We start from the raw sequence: 22,242 nt of genomic DNA, 5'->3' as shown, positions 1-22,242 counted from the left end.
TGTTATTGACTGCAGTCTCAAAGGCCAGTGCTTCCTGCCTGTTTAATCTAACAGATAATCGTTTTATACAGAAATAATGCAGAAATATTTAACAATATTTACCAATTTTAAGATTACACTTTTAAACACATCTACACATTCCAACAGATGGTGCATCACAAACATTAGCACTGCTTTTACCAAAAGGCATCTAACATAAACATAATGCCCAGATGGACACACAGATACACAGACATACAGACACTGGTCCTTTTTATGTTATGCTGCTCAAGAGTTCCCAAGCATGTGAATTGAACAGTTTCAAAAATGCCCACTAGACAGGGAAATCCCAACAGAAAAATCTCAGCTTGCACTACAGTGGAACATGAAAAGAAAAAAAAAAAAATAAAATGAAAAGTGTCATTCTGCATAAAAGAGCTATTTAACATAAGAGGCTCCGTGGAGCTCAAATGGCACATGTGAATAAGTAGCCAACTTCAGCATTGTGCTGTATGTATTGTATTGTATGACGACTTTCTTATGTTCAAGCTAAGAGTAGTAGGGTGTTAGGGATGTAATGAGAAGTCAAGTAAAATGACCCATTTTATTGGCTAACTAAAAAAGATTACAATATGTAAGCTTTCAAGGAAACTCAGGCCCCTTCTTTATGCATCTTCTGGTCTGAGTTGCCTTGAGAGCTTGCATGTTGTAATCTGTTTAGGTGTCATTTTACTTGACTTCTCATTTCAAGCTAAGTGAAAGACAGAAAGAGGGAGGCTGGGATGGACTGAACTTCCACTTTTGTATTTAAAGTCCCATACCTTAGTCTCTATACAGTCCCTCATTATTATATAAGATATTATTATTATTTTCTGCGGTGTACTTTATTCGGTAGAATTTTCCTCGTGGCAGTACAATGCAAGATACAGAAACTCTTGCTGGCCATTTCAACTCCAAACTCCAGAGTCGTGTCGCCCGAGTCCATGACACGAGAGGACCCCGCGAAGGCGACAAGCTGCTGCCCGAACGCACACCGCAGTGCCACGCCGTGCTCGGCCCCACTCGTGAAAACTCGTTGCTCACCGCCGAATCGTCGCCTCCACCGCGCAGGCGCAATAGAACCGGCCGCTCTTTCAGCCATACCGGCACTAGCAACCACTGCAAACATGGCCCTTGATAATTTCCTATTCGCCCAGTGCATGTTGTATTTCTTGGCGTTCATCTTCGGCTTTATCGCTGTGGTACCCCTGTCGGAGAACGCCGACGACTTCCAGGGAAGATGCCTGCTCTTCACTCGCGGCATGTGGCAGAACGAAAACATCACGGTGGAGAAGCAGCGCTTCGTGGTGGAGGAGTGGGGGCCAGAGTCTGCCTGTCGTTTCAGCACCTTCGTGGGGATAGCATCGCTCATTCTGTCCGCAGTACAGGCGTGGAGAATCCTCTTCTATCTGTGCAAGGGCCACGACGCGTAAGTCCGGTCGGGTGGGGGTCGGGGGGCACGGGGTATTATGGTTGGCACTGATTACTTGATCAATATGGCTTTGGTTCAGCATACGCTACGACACCCACCCTCCCACGGTCCGTATCGCACCATCAGCTCTCTCGCATTTTTATGTAGCGCATCTGCTCCGATTTACTGTACACAGCTGGATTTACTGATTCGGAAAATGTCCGCAAGAATGAACTCGCAGATACGAGCAACATCGCTTCACATGGAGCTTCTGCAAGCAACTCACTCATTCTAGGAAAAACCGGCACGGATTTAGAATGTGTGTGCGTGGTGGGCGATTGGGTTGGGTTCACACATACGTTTTGACGGGGAAGATGCACAGTTTTTTAAAAATTTCAAAACAGTCATAACTTTCCTTTTATATTTTTGGCCAAGTGTAGATGTGAGAACAGCCTCGATTTAAATGCTATTCGTTTATTTACCTGTGCAACGCATTATGGGCTCAATAATGTTATTTCAAATGGCTACCCAACAAATGTTACACCCTTGTATTCCAGATGTATACACAAATGCTAAATATGTTCACCATCATCAGTAATCTGCTTTGTCCTGAAATATGAAGGCAGGCTACGGCTGTCAAATTAGATGATGTGGCCTCCGTCAGATGTAATGCAGAGGCTGAGCCGCAGGGTATCAGGGGGAAAGAGGGGCCTGCAGGCCTTTTGTGTAGCGCAGACGACGCAGGCTTGTAGCAGACTCACGCTCAGGTTACTGCTGTGTGTTAATAAAGAGCATTTCAAGCAGGCAGGCTCCATTTTTTTTTAAACTTTTTATTAACTAATTTATTCCCAGTTTGTGATTTTTCACATCCAAAAGATACCCATTTTAAGCTCATTGGTGGCTTTAAGTTGGAGTGCCCCCTTCCAGGGTTGGTTACCAGTCTGTGCCCAATACTAACATGAAGGCTCATAATCAGTGAGTAATTAATATTTATTACTTGGCTGACACCTTTGTCCGAGGCAACTTACAACATCTATGAAGGAATTGGTTACATTCCTTTTATTTTTCAAATTGGAGCTCAGGCAAGTCAGGTGACCTGCTCGTGGTCACACAGTGATAATAGTGGGATTTGAACCCACAGCCTCAGAGTCTGAAGTCACAATTGTCAGAAATGTTTGCAGTTTGCAAGAACAGGTCTTTCTATATCTTTTTCACTTCAGTGGGTATTATCCATGCCTGAATCCAGTAACAATGTACCACCCACGCTTGCTCATTATTAGCATTTTTAAATGATTTCTCTTGAAACAAATAGTAACAGGCTTCAACATGAAATACAAACAAACAAATCTGTGAAGCTGGAGTCTTCCATAATCAATGCGATCCCTCGGTTTCTTTACAGATAGAGCACAGTAGGTTTCACATATGTGTGAGTGCTGGCAGGGGTGGAGATTAAACTGGCAACCTAGTGCTTTGGAGTCTGGTGTCTCAACCACTAGGGGGCACAAAATTAGCCTTCAAAGAACAGACCAGCTATCTGCCAAACCCTTCAGAAGACTAAAATATGCTTTCTTTTTATTAAGGAATTCTGGTGTGAATGTGTATACTACATTTATTTATTTAGCTTTTGTAAAAAGCCACTTTACCCCTTGGGGACTAATAAAGATCTATCTATCTATCTATCTATTATATAGTGCCTTTCTTATATCTATCTATCTATCTATCTATCTATCTATCTATCTATCTATCTATCTATCTATCTATCTATCTATCTATCTATCTATCTATCTATCTATCTATCTATCAGGTTGTCTGTCTGTCTGTCCATCTATGTATCCCCTGGCTATCATCTCTGTCTGTTCTTCCATCAATTCACCCATACATTTGTACATCCATCCACCTGGCTAACTACAAAGCCATGTAATCTTCCTGTCCACTCAGCTATCTTTTTGTCCACCTATCAACTCCTTCATCCGTCCATTCATTATGCTCATCCACTTAGGCCAATTTAGCATCCTCTGGGGCCAGAGTCTATCTCTACATCATCAAGCAAAAGACAGGGGCCAGCACTGGATAGGATTTCAGTCTTTTACAGGGCACACTCATGCATACACCTACTTGTCATAATAATGGGGGAATTTATAGTTGTAACACTCAAACCTTTGGGATATATGAAGAATCCAGCCCTGAGGAGGACATGGAAACACCACCTAGACACACAGTTGCACTCAGGAGTTTGCAGACAAATAAATACATGTTTTATTTCTCCATCCATCCATCCATTTTCATTCATGTGTTACATTGCATTCCTCCATAATCTGTGCAATCCATGGGCCATTTACAAGGATAGTGCAGCTGTTTTTACAATTGTACACTGTGAGTGTTGGATGGTCATGTGACATGCCTAGGGCCAATCAGGATGTCAGGAGTGGGAAGTTAACTGGCATCCTTTTACTTTGCAGTCTAGAGTCTTAACCACTAGGAGGCACACAGTTGGCCTGCAAAGAACAGCACAGCTATCTTCCATTATCTTCAAAAGACTACAATGAGTCTTCTTTCTTATTAGTAATTTTTGTGCATCTGTTTGTTATAATATCTATTTGTTAGCTGTGCTACCCGTCTAAGATGCATTGAAATCTAAGTAATCAACACCAACTTTGGGGTGTTTGGCTTTAATGTCTGCTGTACCCCACAGCTCTTCTATTGGAAAGTATTTTGTAATACATGTAGTAATAAAATCCATTGCATTTTTCATTCCAACAGATGGCACATCACAGACATTAGCACAAATACCATACAAATTGTATATAACAGAGACATAGCAACCAGAGAAACACACAGATACACGGGCACACACAAGGTGTCTTGTACAGCGTCAGTCAGGCAGATGACATGCAATTCCTGTGGTGGTCTTCATTTGTACTCTAGAAGACAGAAGAGGTATAGCTGGATGTGGGGTAGATTTGACGTCAGTAGCTTTATTTTTGGGTTGTTCTCTATTATTCAAGGGGCAGAAGCAGAAAAGGGGATTAAAACACCACCCCCTAACTTTAATAATAATAATAATAATAATAATAATAATAATTTGTGCCCTGTGGTGGGCTGGCACCCTGCCTGGGGTTTGTTTCCTGCCTTGTGCCCTGTGTTGGCTGGGATTGGCTCCAGCAGACCCCCGTGACCCTGTAGTTAGGATACAGCAGGTTGGATAATGGATGGATGGATAGATAATAATAATACATTTTATTTATATAGTGCCTCTCCCATGCTCTCTTAATTTGGTCTTCATAAGATACTCACCACATTTGTATATCTGGCATCAGAAAGAAAGAAAGAAAGAAAGAAAGAAAGAAAGAAACATGCCATATAACAGACAAGGGGAAAATACTTAGATATAACAAATGTATTGGAATTTGGAAAGTTAGCACAGTGGTAAGCACATCCAGCTTACAGCTCCACAGTCCCAGGTTCAAATCCAAACTTGAACTCTGTCTTTCTGGAGTTTGCATATTCTTCCCATTTCCACTTGGCAGCCTGATATTCCATCCGCATTGGCAAAGATGCGTATTAAGCAAATAGGCACTGCTTGATAGGTAGATAAATAGATGGATGGATAGGAAAGGCCCTATATTAGGTAGATAGTGAAAGAAATATGCTACAGATTAGAAAGAGGAATCACTGCCATATAACACATGGATGACTGGATAGGGGGGGCGTCACAGTGGTCACAGTGTCACTTCACAGGTTCTGGTGTGTGCAGTGCCTATGTGGTGTTTGCATGTTCTCCCCAAGGCCATTTGTTTCGGTCTCTTTGTGTATTAGATGAAGGAGCAGCTCTCAGCAGCTGGTGTGCTCTGCTCTAGGCTGGCATGCTAACATGGCTGCTTCCTGCTTTGCACCTGACACACTAACCCTGTGACTTCTCCCTGTGATCCTGCTAATTGTCTCTTTACTCTGCAGTGCTCAGACAAACCTTGTATTATGGTAATGGTGTTTTTAATATGAATGATGGGTTTAACTCTGCATTATTGATTTCATAAAATCAACTGTGGAGTGTAAAGGACAATCAGCCTTTCTCAAGTGCCTACCCACCTCCATTAGTCTCCTAAAGTGAAGGTTTGTTTCCCATTCTGTCACTCATTTCTATATATTTTTTTTGAATAGTATATTGTTTTTATATTTATGTGCTGCTTTTTATTTCAGTCTGTGCAACATTTTGAGCTAAAATGGGAGCTAAATAAATGAAATTGAAATATACAGTATTTTTAATTGACTTGACACTGGTGTCCCAACCAGGGTGGATTGTAGTCTTGCATTTGGTGCCACCAGCTTAGGTCGTTGATCCTAGAGACCCTTAAATTAGACAAAAATGTTCACTAAATGGATAAAACCAGCTCTGCCATGTTGCACCCCAATCCCGTCAGATCTCAGAAGATAAGTAGGGCTTGGCCAGATCTCTATTAACATAGAAGAACTCCAAAGACCCCTGCTAGAATTAGTGCTAGTGGACCAGCAGGGGGCACTACATACTGTCATAACATAACATTCTCAATCCTGTCTTGTCGTTTTCAGAGCCCACCCACATATACACTCAGGTGGTCAGCCTACCACACGCGTGTTTTAAGGATGTGGGAGAGAAACCAGAGTAACTTGAGGAAAACCCAAGGATCCGCAGAGAATGTGAAAACTGCCCATGGATGTTGCAATCTGCTAGGCGTTCAATACTCAAAATGAGGCTGTGTCTGCAAAATCTAGCCGCAGGCTTCAAATGAGGCCTAGGAATTGAAGCATGCCTCAATAAAACTCCAGAAGCAGGCTTCAGGCATGTACAGGCCGAGCAAAAGGGGTAGGCTTATAATATCAAAAACGTAGAAAGTGGAGACGAGTTCTGAAAATGTCTGGCACATAATATTAATAGCAATGCTCTTTTAATGACTTATTTATAAACAGTAAAAATAAAATCACGCAGAGGTTATAATATGATTTGTCCGGTTATGAATTTGACTCCATGTAATAGCGAAGCCCCCAGAAAGACAAAAGAACACATTTCATCCAAGGCAGGTCTGACCCAGGAAAATGAAAGGCTTAAGACTTGGCTAGGCCTCATAATGGAGATAATCTTTGAAGTTAAAAAAGAAGCTTAAAATGTGTCTCAATGGGGGAGAACCGTATAACACAGGCAGTAGCAGAGAAATCCACATGAAACCTTCTTAAAATGAAGATTTTATTAACAAAAAGCAAAAACAGCAAAATGCTCAATAGAGCAAAAAGGAGTTGGCAGCAAAGTAAATCTGCAGAAACCAATTCCCAATATGATCACCAAAAGTCAAAATCCTTCAAGAAAGCATAAAACAGTGATAAAGCCAGAATAAACAAGAAGAGGCGAATTCCCCAACACCTAACACATACAATGTAGCACAAAGGACTACCTTTCCCATGAGCCTATAGGGGACTGGGAGGAGTCAATCAATGGTGATAGATAGGTGGCCCTGTTTCTTGGGGAACCACCCACAAAACACAAGGAACACAGCAGAACACACTGAAAATAAACAGCAATCACAATGGACACAAAGGATATAATTGTACAAATAATAAACACAAATAATAATATAAATGGAAACAATAATACTAAAAGCATAAAAAAATGAAGAAAAAAAAGGGAATTTAAGCTTAATCCAGTTGAGGAATCCTGACTTAAACATCATATGCCCAAAAGCAAAACAAAGTCAGGCCACAATCAACAGGCAGATCCATTGGTTTTCTGCTCTTCAGTCCTCACCTCACCAGTAACCTGTCCTCTTCCTCCTCTTGCAGCTCCTTCTTCTATGCCTTCGTGAACCTCCTGGCAAGCTCTTTTGTGGTTTTTGTCATCTTTGTGGCCAGCACCATTGTGAGTGTGGGATTCAACATGTGGTGTGACGCCATCACAGAGAACGGGAGTATGATGAACAGGTGGGTGCCCTTCTATTATTTCACCCAAAGGAGTGGATGTGACTACAGAAATAGGGCAACCTGGAGAGAATGGGGTGGTCTGAGACCATGCAGAGCTTTGCTTCATTTTTCACTCAGTGTGTGAACTTTGAACAACTGTGGCATTGCAGAAGTTTTGGATTGTCTCCTTCTTTGTGGAGTTTACATGTTCTCCCTGTGTTTATGTTTTCTTACTCTCACAGTCGCAAACACAAGCTGTTAGGTTCATATATCACAAAATAAAATTGCTATGGGGATGTCTGGACTATGGGGATTAATGGACTGATACTCTTGGATTTCTGCTTTACTGCAGTATAAGCCTCTGCACACCCAGTATGTGGACCTCGGTAAGGTACTGAAGGAAGCGGATAGCAAGAAATGTTCTGACTCCTCAATGCCAGCTGATCCCATGCTTTGACTCCTCTCCATATTTCCTGCCTGTTCTGTCTGTCCTGGCAGTGGATGTGGTCGTGTAGGTCTCCTTTCTCTTTCTGAACAGCAAATGCCAGTGATCTGCAGCTTTATCCTGGGCATCCATAATAGCCAAATCTCTCAGTTATTTATTTCTCTTTGATCCCCATGGCCTCTGGGTGTCCAGTGCTGAAATGTTGGCATTCGATTTTGAGTGTGTACCCTTTAATTGCATTTAACTCATTCATTCATTTTTGAGCCCACTTAATTTGTGGGGTCTCAGGCAGCCAAAATCGGTACTAGTATCATCAAACATAAAGCTTGAAGCAACCACGGATGGAGTGCCAGACCACCTGTGGACACATACCTACAATCCTACAGTGCCAGTTTGGAGTTGCCAGTCAAACTTTAGGATATGGGAAGAAACCAGTATTCCACATGAATTTTTTTTGGAGAAAGTACAAACTATGAGCAGACAATGAATGGTGTCATGAGCTGAGTCGTAGCAGGTGCCAACTGCTGACAGCGACATTTTGCTCTTTATTTATGTAACGTCTTACAGGTCACAGGTGCTTGAATACAACCATATGATGGACACCATAAATGTGCTAAAGCAGGCACCGTGGCCCCCTAGTGGCCATACTATTAAACTATTAAAGCACCAGCACCCAGGCTTAGTTTCCGTTACCAACTTACTGTGTAATACAATACAATACAATTTATTTTTTTGTATAGCCCAACATCACACAGGAAGTGCCGCGATGGGCTTTAACAGGTCCTGCCTCTTGACAGCCCCCCAGCCTTGACTCTTTAAGAAGACAAGAAAAAACTCCCAAAAAAACCCTTGTAGGGAAAAAATGGAAGAAACCTCGGGAAAGGCAGTTTAAAGAGAGACCCCTCAGGTAGGTTGGGCATATAGTGGGTGTCAAAAAGAAGGGGGTCAATACAATACAACACACAAAACAGAACAGAGTAATCCTTAATACAGTATATAAAAAAAATGTTACAAGTATGGAGCAGAATTGAACAGTAGATGATATCACAGAATATGATCTGGATTTGTTTAGAGTCCTGGAGACCATCAAGCTGCCTCCCCCATTTGGCCATTCCACAGCCGAGTCAGCGCTGGGCCAGCCAATCCGATGAAAGGACCCCTCTTTCCCACGATTTCTGCGATCCTCCATCAGGGATGACGTTACTTTAGGCAGACAAAACAACTTGGCAGGTGGGCTGTGGCACCGAGTGCCACATTTCAGTACCAAGAAGAGAAACAGAGTAGGTGAGGGTTAGTAACAAATTCTAACTCTCATGTTACTTGTGTTTTAGTGCTAGTGACTAACAACAGAGGTGCAGTCTGCACAGTTAATCAGCAGCTCTAGTCAGGGTGTGCTAAACTGAAGTCGTGAGTCTTCAGCCGGGATTTGAAAGCTGAGACCGAAGGGAAACCTCTTATAGTAACAGGCAGACCTTTGTGTAAATCACAAAGTTCATCTGCCAGTTCTCATATTATTAAACAAGTTAGAACATTCAGGTGCATTCGATGACTGTGGAGACACCAAAGCTCTTAGTGGACTAAGTTCAGTAGGTGAGTTCTAGAACCTTCTCTATCCATTTCAGGATTTTGGGGGCCAAACACTATGTCACCAGGATTGGACAGAAAGCTGGCAACAGGCCTGGGCAGGCTACTCCATCACAGGGACCACTCTTACACACACACACACACACACACACAGACCCCATATTCAAACACAGTGACAACGTGCAATTACCAATTAACACAACCTAATGAATTCCTGCTTGGCTCGAGCATGTCTGCCTGTTGTCATTTTCATAAAATTGGACTTGCAAAGCTATTCCGTCATGACAAATGTTGGGGAATAACAGAAGGGAAAGGCAAACAACGAGTGATTATCATGGATAGCAGGTGAATGCGGAACTCTGATGGTAAGTTATAGCACGGCCAGATTTTCAAAGTCCCACACTGGGACACTTGTATGTCCACCCATAAAGCTCATCGTCATTTGATTAATGGGTGCTTTATGTCATCATCGTTATCAGAGAGAGAAAGATCAGGGCTCCAGAAAAGAAAACTCTTACACAAATGAACACATAAAATTTCACACAGTGCTTCACGTGGAAGAAATAAATGGCAGTAACCTCCGTTTTGCGTCTTGGTCCTCCTGGCAATGCCATTCTAATTTGATACAAGTTCTTAATCAAGCTTTCCCCCTTGTAGTTTTGACTGCGCCATTTTACTTAAATTGCATAGAAGTTTACAGGCAAGGCGTATGTGGGGGTGTCCCTTGGAGCTCCATATGCAGTGTTCTAAATATATATTTGCTTTAGCGTGTTAAAACCAGGACAGTTTGATATTCTTTATCAGAATGCATAGCCTAAAATCATGACTGTCCCTGTCACCCTAGTAAATTACCAGTGACAGTGAAATAGTAAAATTATTATAATGTGCAGATAATAGAGTTGTTGGCTTGGTTTAGTGTAGGGTTAATACCAAGGACATGTTGATTTGCTCTGTGCACAATAGCTTACGTGATGCTGGGTCCTTCATTAATGTCTAGATTGGGTAAAGTAAGATGGTGATGCACTCATTCTCTTTTGCTTATATTCAAGCCACTGGGAAAACTTCACAAAGCAGAAGCAATTTGCTGATATGTAGATGTTTTAGCACTCACCGAGGTGGAATTTCAGATGTTGCTGTACGCTCAAGCAGCTCGTGACAGTGACTTCCAAACCTGCGCACACAGTTGGCCGGTGTATTATCAACCTGCATTGGGGATCTGTTTGCCTTCAGTACCGGCTGATATACAAAATATACAAGTTGGTGAAGCTGCTCTCAAGATAAAATTGAGCAATTAAACCAATTTGTAGCTGAAGTTGCACAGGAGGTGTCTCTCTTTTGAGGTACCATATATACTCGTGTTTAAGTTCTCCCGCGGATAAGTCGGGACTTGATTGTATCGTATAATTTCTGGTATTTTATAATGTCGGTCATATAAGTCAAATGCGGAAAACTCACACTATTGGTTCAAGAGATTTTGATATGCTAACGCCCACCTGAGAGAGTAACCACGGAGCACACGGCCTTTTTTTTTTTGCGCCATATCAGCGGGTGCACCTAACCTCTCTCTCTCTCTCTCTCTCTGTCTCTCTTTATTGTGCCTACATGACCACTGGGTAATATCCAAACTATTTCGAAGTGACATTTTCACTGTTTTATGTTTTTTGTATCTCACACCTTCATACACCTTTTATCGTAAGAGCATCCCTTTATCTACAATGGAGCGGTCGATCAGAAGAAAATATGAAGCTGGTTTTAAATTAAAAGTCATTGAAGTAGCGAAAGAAATTGGTGTCTGAGAAACTGATGCGAGATTAGAGGAGGCAAGAAGATGTAAAAAAAAAAAAAAAAGTTAAGTGTTGCATTTTTGAACGAGTGTATAAGTCGGGGTCTGATTTTATGATTGATTTTTTGGGTTTCAAGACTTGACTTCAACATGAGTATATACGGTAGATGAGTTCACACATTCGCTAAAGATTTTCAGTTTAAGATTTTGAAATTTTTAAAGCATCACAATTAAAATTGAACAGTCTTGACAAATTTTCTCATCATCATTAGACCTCTCCTCTGCCTTTGACACAGAGAAGCATGAGATCTTTCCTGCCACCCTCTCTGACCCTGGCATCATCAGGACTGCTCTCAGGATAGTTTGAGCCCTCCATCTTAAGTAGGTCCCATCATGTGCCTGGTGAGGAGAGATGTCAAGTGGTGTATCAGAAATGTACAGGAGTGCCCCAAGGATCAGTGCTGGGTCCTCTACTCCCCTCTCTCTACATCATCTCACTGGGCCCCATCGTCCAATCCCATGGTTACTTCTATTATTGCTATACTGACGATACACAGCTGTACCAGTTGTTCCCTCCTGACGACACTGGCTAGAGCCTCTACATGTATTACTGATACTTCATCCTGGATGAAGGACCTCCATGTACAGCTCAATCTGGCAAAGATGGAGCCTCTTGTTATCTAGGCCAGCCAGCCTGTTCAACTCTCCATTCTGCACAGCTATGCTTTTTGTCACTAACACCTGTCATATCAGTATGTAACATTTCAACTTCCTCTCGTTCATGGAGATTCACTTTATACAACATCCTACCAAAATCATTTCTTATCTGACTGAGTATGTAGCACAACCTCTGGCCCAGGCTTTGGTCTTGTCAGGTCTGAATTACTGCAACTCAGTACTAGCAGGAGGACCCACATGTACCATGAAGCCACTGTGGATGATCCAAAATGCAGTGGCCCATGTTGTTAACCAGCCAAGATGGGCGCATGTCACTCCTCTCTTCAGGTCGCTATATCGGCTCCCTGTAGCAGCACTCATTAAGTTCAGCTCCTTGATGTTCTCCTACAGACAATGCCCATTTGGAGCCATAGGTGGGATGGAAAGACACCACCCCTTGTTTTCCATAACATGTACTTGGTATTATCAGACTCTGATGACCTGTGGGTGTCTCCCTCGATGTCCAATGTACACACCCCTCACAGTAGCACAAGTGGTGCCCCTTTGTGTATATATCATGGAGTTTAAATAGCATGTGCCCCTTGGTGTATGGAGCGTGCAGACTTTTACTTTCATAAACGGTGCCCCTCTGATGATGGTGCCCGCTCCTAATGAATTGACTGCCTCTGCCTACAGAATAGTCAGTTGGTCAGCACCTGTGCATATAGAGATACTGGCATGGTGCTGGGCTCCTTCTCGACCACTCAGGTGATGCCATCTCTGCATGGTACCAAATCTCAATCCAGACTCTTCTCACATGTAGCTCTTTCTAGCTGGAACGAGCTGCCCGCCTCCATCTGAACTGCTGACTCCCTCAATGTATTTAAGAAGCAGTTGAAAACCCTTCTGTTCCATGTACATCTGTCTATTTGTCAATGATTGTTTTTGCTCTGTAAATGTCTGTCATGTTTGTAATTTCTCTGTTATGCTAACTTTATAGCTCTTCACTTGTGGTGATTAACCTGTCCTGCTACACTTGGTCGAAACAGTCCCCAGACTCGATTATGTTGACCACCTTTGTAAATCGCTTTGGGTAAAAGCAAATAAATGTAAAATGTAAATGTTGAATGTGTTTGGCACATTTCAACAAAACTGGTCCACTGGAAGCCGAGGCGTTTCATGTGGACAGACAGACAGACAGAAATGGCTATCGCAATAGGTGCTTTGTGCATTATATGTAAACACAAATTAAACATGGAACCAGTTGTACCGTAGCTCTCTGTCTGTAATGATGTTCAGTGTAAGAAGGCACTCTATGAAACAAACATTGTATATTCGTTTAAAGCAGGGGTCCCCAACTCCAGTCCTGGAGGACCACAGTGGCTGCAGGTTTTCATTCTAACCCTTTTCTTAATTAGTGACCTGTTTTTGCTGCTTATTCACTTCTTTGAAAAGTGTGAAAAGAATGAAAACCTGCCGCCACTGGGGCCCTCCAGGACTGGAGTTGGGGACCCCTGGTTTAAAGTGTAGCTGCTTTGTTAGGTTTATCTGTAAGAGTCTGATGAGAAAGTATTAATAGGAGTGGTAAGAATGTTTGTGAGATAAAGGAAGAATTCTCAGTTAAACCACAACCAGAGATCCTCCTAATTACTAAATACAGAACGTTTTCTTCTTCCTCTTCATCTTTTCCCACTTCTATGTGGGGTCGACGTTTTACAGTACAAGTACACATAAAAATACACTTATCATGATGAGTCACATCAATTAGTTATCTGCAATATGCTTTAGCACCTTGAGCAGAAATTGCAAATGTATGAATATTCGCTTGTGTTTCTGCCTGTGGCGTTGGGTATTTGATGTTGAGGTTGAGATTTCTGCTAATGCCATCTGTGGTCGAAATTTAACATCTTATTAAAGAAAGGAACATCCTCTAACAGGACAATTCAGTAATCCGGCTGGAGAAAAGCTGTCCATGGTATCTTTTAATGACTCCTCGGCAAAATGCCTTAGAGGGAGCCTTCATCGAAAGCAGTCTGTTACAGCCTGGTCAGAGAAACAAAGGATAGAGGATCATTTTATAAACTACTGAATTTACAATCAATACAGTACATACATTTTACTCTGGTTGGTTCATTGGTTTACATACAAATGATTTATATAAAATAAAAGTCTCTTACAGTATAGTATATTCTGGTTCTTCTTATACCTTTGACTTGCGCCACCACCCTTGAAATTTCTGTGCATATCACGACTGTCCATTCTTGTTGCTTATAGGACATCTGCTGATTTCTTAGTCATCCTTCAGTACATTTTGTACATTAAATCAGTCTTTCCTCTGGTACATTCTTTACTTGACCATACATCCATCCATCCATCATCCAACCCACTATATCCTAACTACAGGGTCATGGGGGTCCGCTGGAGCCAATCCCAGCCAACACAGGTGCAAGTCAGGAAACAAACCCCAGGCAGGGCGCCAGCCCACACACAGACACACACGGGACAATTCAGGATCACCAATGCACCTAACTTGCATGTCTTTGGACTGTGGGAGGAAACCCATGCAGACACGGGGAGAACAAGCAAACTCCATGCAGGGTGGACCCAGGAAGCGAACCCAGGTTTCTTAACTGTGAGGCAGTAGCACTACCCACTGTGTTACCGTGCCGCCCTATCTCAGTATTTTTCCTAAACCAAATATTATATTTCAGTGTACATTTTGATGTTCACTTGATCTTTATCTCGTTTCCGACATTTATTAACCCTTTACGCTATTTCTTTAAGATGAATGCTATGTTACCCTAAAATTATTCTTCTGCACATCCTTTAGTGATTACACTGTATGACAATATTTTGGCCGATCTTCATTTGTGTAATTTTTTATGCCAGTATTAGTCTGCCTTTTTATTCTCACTGATGCGCTTAACCTAATATATTGTCAAGTGCCATATCTCTCCCTTGCTTCCCCCATGTGTGGCTCACTGCGGCCCCCTCCGTAGCTGCTGCACTCATCGCCCACAGCTCCGTCCATGCAGCTCCAGTGTTATATTTGTCTGCCATGGCCACTGCCTGCACATTTAGGCCACCAGCTCAGCCTCACAACGCTCACTTTGGGTCAGAGGCAACCCCATCTGCACTCACTTTCCTCAAACCCTGTGAGGTGTTCCACACCAGGATCCTTCTTGAGAACGTTGGGAGCCGTGTACCCAGGCCAGTGGATTTAAGTGGGTGGGGTGGGGGTCTTGTGTGTCCTGCTGTTTAAGTGCTTTATTATCTCTCCCTATCTCTCTCTGTCTCACACACACACACACACACACACACACACACACTCCACAGCTTCTCAGATTGACTCCAATCCTAATGACAGCCTTTCTCTCCCAGGTCTGCATGACTCCAGTAGAATTTTCATTTCAAAAATTCTGCCGTTCCAAAGATGTGTCTGCTTTGTTTAATGGTGTCTCAAAATTGTCCCACATTCACACATACTTTGTAGTTTTTTCCTCCCTTAAGATCCATACTGCTGGAGTATTATCCAATCCTATAGGAGTTTGTAATGAGATACAATTGGTTCCATTTCCTTTGTTGGTGCACAGGCTGGTGAGGTGACCTGCTCATCATTGGCGTGGCGTAGTGGGGGCGGCAGGGGCGGCCCACCCCGGGCGGCACTTTTAGGGGGCGGCAGAGAATTACTGTATATTTTAGTCTTTTAAATTGAAATACCTAGATAAGGGGGCGGCGAAATTTTCCTCCGCCCCGAGCGGCTGACACCCACGCTACTCCACTGCTGCTCATGGTCAGACAGTGACAGTAAACACACAACCTCAAGTCCTGAGGTTTTAACCGTGACACCACAAGGCTGGAAGCACTTACACATGTCTGTCCATTCTCTGCTTTCAGTTGTGAAGAGATGCAGGACACCGATCTGGAACTTAGCGCTGACAACTCTTCCTTTTATGACCAGTTTGCCATTGCACAGGTAAGTATCACATGCTGATTGGATGCCATCTTGTTTTGTGCCTTGAGCTGAATGGATCACAAAAGTACCCAGCAGAAGTTTTAAGGTAGGGCTCCTCATGACTTAATGATGGACTTCTCTATCTTGATCTTTAGTGTGATGGAGGACATTGGTTATCCGCCTGTGTCTGATGTGTCACTTTGCCCCATTTTGCCTCTGGTAAGCCTTTGGAGAAGTAGACATCTTCTTAGGTGATAAACAAAAGGATTTCATCTTCTGGCTGTGCTTACGTTAATCAGACCTCTAGCTGAGTTTTGTCTGCTTTGCAGCCTGTTGATTTGACAAGTGAACCCCAGAAAGCTTAAGGGCACAACTTGGGGGTCTTGCTTTCAGTTTGTCTCTTTGGCACATCCAGACTAGTCATGGTAGAAAGCCAATGGGACAAATAAGCACATTCATACGTGAACACCTTTTAATTAAGAACTGGGCATATGTAACCTTATAGTGGTGTTAAGGTGTGGCATAGTGGTTGGCACTGCCTCCAGACTTCTCCAGGGTACTGAGTTCAAATCCTGGCCAGATGATAGTCTCTACAGACTTCGCCCTATTTTCGTTTTCGTTGGTTACTGCAGTTTTCCTCCAACATCTCAAAATGTGCTTGATTGACATGTGAAGGTTAATTACAGAATCCAGTACTATCACACTACTGATAGTGGGCCTCCATCTTAAAAATAAATGATTTTATATGTTACTTAACTCATGTAATGTTAAGTTCATGTTTTCGTGCTGAACATAGATAAAAAGTGTTTCTGATAGAACAGAAGTCTATGAAGATGACTAACACTCGGCAACAGCAAAACGCCCATTCAAATAATATTAAATTTCTCGTGTCATATTATTGGCATGTGAAGTTGCCCAGTTATATGGTCACAACATCCAAAATACATGTACTTTTACCAAAATATTATTAAATAAACCACTTCTGGAAAACGGTGTGTGTGTGTGTGTGTGCGCGCCCTGCGGTGGGCTGGTGCTCTGCCCGGGGTTTGTTTCCTGCCTTGCACCCTGTGTTAGCTGGGATTGGCTCCAGCAGACCCCCGTGACCCTGTAGTTAGGATATAGTGGGTTGGATAATGGATGGATGGATTTCTAGAAAACAGTCCATAAACTCTAATACAAACACCATGAAAGTTTGGAATTAAAATCCAGAATCTTGGACAACCATGTGTAATGCTGATCTTCATACCACATCTATTATATCACCATTGTGACTAGCAACAGCACACATGCTCAGCCAAACATGGTGGTGCCCATAAAAAACAAAATGGCACTGCAAAAAATTGTAAGCTATTTGAAATATTTTAGTGATTATTTTTAGCACAGGATAGACCATTGAGCACGAGGCGGAAACAATCCCTGAACGGGGCTCATCGCAAGGTGAATACAAGCACTCACACACAGTAGCATCATTTTAGCAGCACCAAATCTGCATATCTTTGGAAGGAAACCGGAGCCCACTGTGGAAACCCGGCAGGAAAATATGCAAACTTCAGGCAGGGAATACCAGTGACGTGACTCCCTGTGAGACAATAGTGCTACCGCTCTGCCACTGTGTCACCCCCATGTGTGTAATTATTAACAGTGTTCATTATTTAAACGAAATTGACGATTTATCTGTAAAATGTAACATACATACTTTAATGCATTTCATCATGAAAGTGATATCAAGTATAAATCTATGGATTCTAAATGTGCAGAGAGTTGGAATATCAGACATTTAATGTGTTCTGTGTGGTGATCTATTGCTGTTTGCCGCCACTGTCAGGTCAGGAGGAAGCCCCAGAAAAAAAAGATGGCACAAAAGATGAGACTTTTAAAATGTATCATCGTGTCATTACGCTCAGGAATATGCGTATGTATGTATTATACATGTATTCATCAAACATCAAAGCGCGCACATCGATCCCTCAGGATCCGCATAGACTCGGCTTTCTGTCACATGTAGATAGTAACCAGAGACCCTGACGTCACATTCCGACTTTTATCATACTGCATCCCACGACTTTTTGCTTGTACTGCAACTCTCGCACGTGTCACGTTAATTTCTGAGGACCTGCTCGGAGGACATGTCAAATGGGAATGCGAGGCAGCCATGATGTGTATGTGTATGCATTCTGAGTGTGAAGTATAAACGAACCCTAAGAGTGACCATTGCGTTCTTGGTTACTTCCCTGACTAAGGCTCTTCTTGCCTGAATACTCAGTTTAGCCAGATGGCTAACTCTAGGAAGAGTCCTGGTGGTTTTGCAATTCTTGAAGCCACTGTGCTCCTGGGGACACTCAAAGCTGTAGAAATGGTTTGATCTCCTTGCCCTGATCTCTGCCCTACTACAATTAGATCATGGAGATCACAGAGAGTTCCTTGGACTTCACGGCTTGTGTTTTATCCCGAAATGAATCTCTGGACCTTCTAGACACAGGTGCACGTGTGTGCCTTTCTAAACGATGTCCAGTCCATTTAACTCCATTCAACTCCAATCAAGTTCTAGAAACACCTCAAGGAGAATTAAAGTAAACAGGATGGTTCTGACCACAATTTTCAGTGCAACAACAAAGGGTCAGAATACTTCTAGGAGTGAGAGATTTCAGTTTTGAGTTTTTAAGAAATTTGTAGAATTTATTTTAACGTATTTACATATATTTGAGAACTTTTCTGTAAACACTTTATCACTTTACTTTGTCATTATGGGTTAATGAGTGTAGATTGATGGGCACAAATGGCACATATATCTCTCTATTATAACAAAAAAACTTCCCCAGGGATGAGACGTGATCTTTTGAAGAGAGACAGAGACACTTTCACTTCCCACGAGATGGACAAGTCACGTCATACTTACAACCTTCAGACACAAGTCCCGTGATACACACGCAGAGCAGGTTAGAGATAATGGAAGCAGGAAAATACGAAAGATCGCATTAGCGCTAACAATCTGAAAATATGATTCGGGGAAATAACCGAACAGTGAAAAGAGATCAAATATTCAGGTGCTGTACAGGCTTTTAAACATTCGCAGCTCTGCACGAAATACAGATCACGCGGCACGGCAGCAGCAGCAAGCCAACAGCTTCACAAGCAAAGAGGAGGTGAAAAAAACACCTGTTACTTGTTTCCCATTTTAAGAGGGGTTTCGGAGGAGCGGCTGCGTCTCCTTGGGGTGTGCTCAGCCCCCTTTTTCACAATGGCGACCTACCGCTGGCGGGGGGGAGGGGGAAGGGGTAGGCGAGAGAATGGCAGATCACACGTGAGGGCAGCAGCAGCACGCCAGCAGCTGCTCGAGCAAAAAAGAGTTAAAAAAACAATATATTTGTTTCCCATTGTATCACCGTTTAAGAGGGGTTTTGGAGAGGCGGCCGCAAGCAGGGGGGGGAAAGGGGTTGGCGAGCGAAGCGAGCAGGTGGCAAAGCCTCCTAGTCCAGCGGTTCCCAAACTGTGGTACACGTACCACTGGTGGTGCGCGGAGCCTGTTCAAGTGGTACGCATCGCGTTCCCTGAAATTTAATTTATCTGTGCAAAACTCTTTATGACAAGCCTGTTGTGAGCAAAAACCAATGAAACTCTTTAAATACAATAATACGTGGATTCCCAAATTTAGTGTGGTGTGACATTTCGTCATCTGAATAAATAAAACCTATTATTCGAATCAGTATTTAGTTCATTTAACGCTACCATAATTCTGTTTCGCGGAAGTCAACTTCTACTTCTTCACTGTTTGAGCTTTTGGTCACTGGATGAAAGCACAACGCCGACACTATTTAGTCTTCGGTAACTCTGCCTCACAGAAACCGCTCTCGTTTGTTGTTATACGCGCACTGTCGCTGTATCGCATCGTAGTCACTAGATCTAAGCACAAAGCCGATACCGTTTCGTCTTCGGTAACTGCGTCACATAGAGGCCAAAGGCAGGATTTAGTTTCGGGCGGAATTTATCAATTTATGTACATGCACAATTTTTTTCATTAATTTTATGCATAATTTCTTCCAATTCTTTAACTTTTATTCAGATTTCGGGGCGGTTTAGATGCAAACTCCCCCCCTTACAGCTCTCCCTCCCTTTCAACAGGGTGCAGGTGGTACGCAACTCAACTCACTTAACCTCAGGTGGTACTTGACGTCCAAAGGTTTGGGAACCCCTGCCCTAGTCCATTTAAAATTAAATCTCCAGCACAATAAAGTGTGCAGAAAGTGAAGGGGTCTGAATACGCTCCGAATAAACTGAAGATATAGTGAAGTCCTGACACATATTGCTTCACAAAAAAAACAAAGAAGAGACAAAAAGGGAAATAAGACATAAGCCGTGGGAGACACCCTGTCTGAAACATAACAAAAACAAACATGGATCCACAAAAGAAGTAAAGAATTGAATTCTTCATATCCCAAAACTTCCAATGAAATGAAAAGAAAATGAAGAATTTCCATAAAGCCAAACCAAAGAAAAATTCAATGAATTGAAAAAAAACACATCAAAGAAAAATCCTGTGGGAGTTGTGTCAGTTTGTCTCTCAAGGGAAGGGATGGGGCATCAAGACGGAGCAGCGTGAAACGTCAAAATTGAAGTCTTTGGGATTTGTCAGGTAGGAACATCGCATCTGTGATAGAACTCCATACTTGCACCTCCGAAGATCTAAGGGGCACCACATTTGAATGGCCACACGGCTTTCTGTTTGGCGCAGTGTGTAGGAAGCAAATTCAGCTTCGATCATCAGGCTTGGCTTTATTCTTCTTACATATTAGTGTGGTGGGATCAGTTCATGGAACATGATAAGCATACGTCTTACCTTTTCTTTCTTTTTTTCTTTTGCAGTTTGGTCTTTGGGCTGCCTGGTTGACATGGCTGGGTATAACCATCCTGGCCTTTCTCAAAGTCTACCACAACTACCGCCAAGAAGACCTGCTGGATAGCCTGATTCACGAGAAGGAGCTCCTGCTCGGGAGATCTTCCAGGCGAAGATCAGATGCGGATGAGAAAAGTGGAATGATCTAGTCCCAGGATCAGTTCACTTCAATCGGAGGTCCGAGTCAGTGCTGGCAGTTTGGTTTTTTGTTGCTCCTCTTATTTATTTAGTTTTTGATCTGACTGTCTGTTCAATGTTTGCTCTCACGAATGGAAAATGCTTTGAGCCTTTGTTCTCAGATGACATTGTGGAAGTGGGACGTTTGCATTGACATAGCAGGGCTGGGTCAAGCTTACTTGGCTTACTTGGTGCCCCGGCTCATTATTGTATGTTTTTATTTCTCCACTTATTTATTTTTTTGTCCGTAATGGTGTAATTACCATTATCAGTTAGGCTGGCGTCCTGCCATGCCTGGTTATTGAATGTCCAAACCTAAAACTCGCTTCAAATTTTCATAGCAGTCACTTTCTAAAGAAGGTGATCTGTTCAAAAAAAAAAAAAAGTGTGACGCCCCCATAAATTGTTGACTGGAATGCCAGCAGCATGTAGGTGGTGAAACGTGACAGTTGGAGAGTTACGCTTTTCTTGCTATTTATTTATTTATTTATTCTTTTTGCATGCATTAATAAAAATGTGACGGAGTTTGGAGGGGTTGGGGGAGAAAAATGGAAATCACTTTGTTGATCACATTTCCCTTTGCCCTTGCATTATGATTATTACCGTTATTTATTTGAAATTTGCAAGATCAGGGCACATTTTAGCTGTTTACATACAATTTTTATTGGGGTAGAGGAACAGAACCAGCAATCTTGTGGTTTACATTCCCCATCTGTTCATTCATTCATTCATTCATTCATTCATTCATTCATTCATTCATCTGTCACTCCATCCATCCATCCATTCATTCATCACTCATCCTTCCATCAACTTTCTAAACTTGTTCATCCTAATTTAAGATCTTGAGGTACCAAAGGCTTTCTGCACATAAGGCCTGGTCACACCTCTGGTTATTTTTATGATTGGTTCATTAAAATTAACGAGACTTGGTGTTTAATTCCCACCATACTTTAAGGTAGCAGCAGGATATTAAAACATTAGAACAATCTTGACAAGAACAGCCCAACAAAGCTCACCAGTCCTATCTACGTAATTCTTCTAAAGTAACATCAAGTTTACTATCTCATCTGTGCCACTTGCTTTGTTTCAACGTGCCAATATATACCCCTTGCAATGCTGCTGTCTGATATTTGATTGTCTTTTTCAAACTTATTCTTCCCATCCCCTTTTTCTCATTTAACTAGTTCACTAGTCAAGGTCAGGCTCATGAGGGCATGGTCCCTGTTCTGGCAGGCTATATTGGGTGCATTTCATTGTAGTGGTGCCAGTCTGTTGCAGGGCACACTCACTTATACTGTGGCCGCTGATTAACTTCCCATTAAGCTAACATGCAGGTTGGAGTGAAAGATGAAGCAGATGTAACCAGAGAAAAGCCCCCAAGGACACGGGGAGAATG

The 22,242-nt window shown here is 42.5% G+C and overlaps 1 protein-coding gene across 1 annotated transcript; it reads left to right on the top strand.

Annotated features, from left to right (window-relative positions):
• The first annotated feature begins 1,057 nt into the window (after nucleotides 1-1,057).
• On the top strand, nucleotides 1,058-21,231 carry LOC120518273 (transmembrane protein 179-like). Its single transcript, XM_039740951.1, has 4 exons — nucleotides 1,058-1,447; nucleotides 7,238-7,375; nucleotides 15,721-15,799; nucleotides 20,639-21,231. The coding sequence occupies exons 1-4, from the start codon at nucleotides 1,146-1,148 to the stop codon at nucleotides 20,816-20,818; spliced, it is 699 nt and encodes a 232-aa protein (XP_039596885.1). The 5' UTR covers nucleotides 1,058-1,145; the 3' UTR covers nucleotides 20,819-21,231.
• Nucleotides 21,232-22,242: the final 1,011 nt, after the last annotated feature.

The sequence above is a fragment of the Polypterus senegalus genome, chromosome 18, assembly GCF_016835505.1.
Source record: "Polypterus senegalus isolate Bchr_013 chromosome 18, ASM1683550v1, whole genome shotgun sequence".
NCBI classification, from domain to species: domain Eukaryota; kingdom Metazoa; phylum Chordata; class Cladistia; order Polypteriformes; family Polypteridae; genus Polypterus; species Polypterus senegalus.
This window is presented reverse-complemented; position numbering and strand designations above follow the sequence as displayed.

Coding starts and splice junctions, on each gene's coding strand:
- LOC120518273 (XM_039740951.1), top strand. CDS start 1,146: ATGGCCCTTGATAATTTCCTATTCGCCCAGTGCATGTTGTATTTCTTG. Junction 7,376..15,720: donor AACGGGAGTATGATGAACAG/GTGGGTGCCCTT, acceptor CTCTGCTTTCAG/TTGTGAAGAGATGCAGGACA. Junction 15,800..20,638: donor ACCAGTTTGCCATTGCACAG/GTAAGTATCACA, acceptor TTTCTTTTGCAG/TTTGGTCTTTGGGCTGCCTG.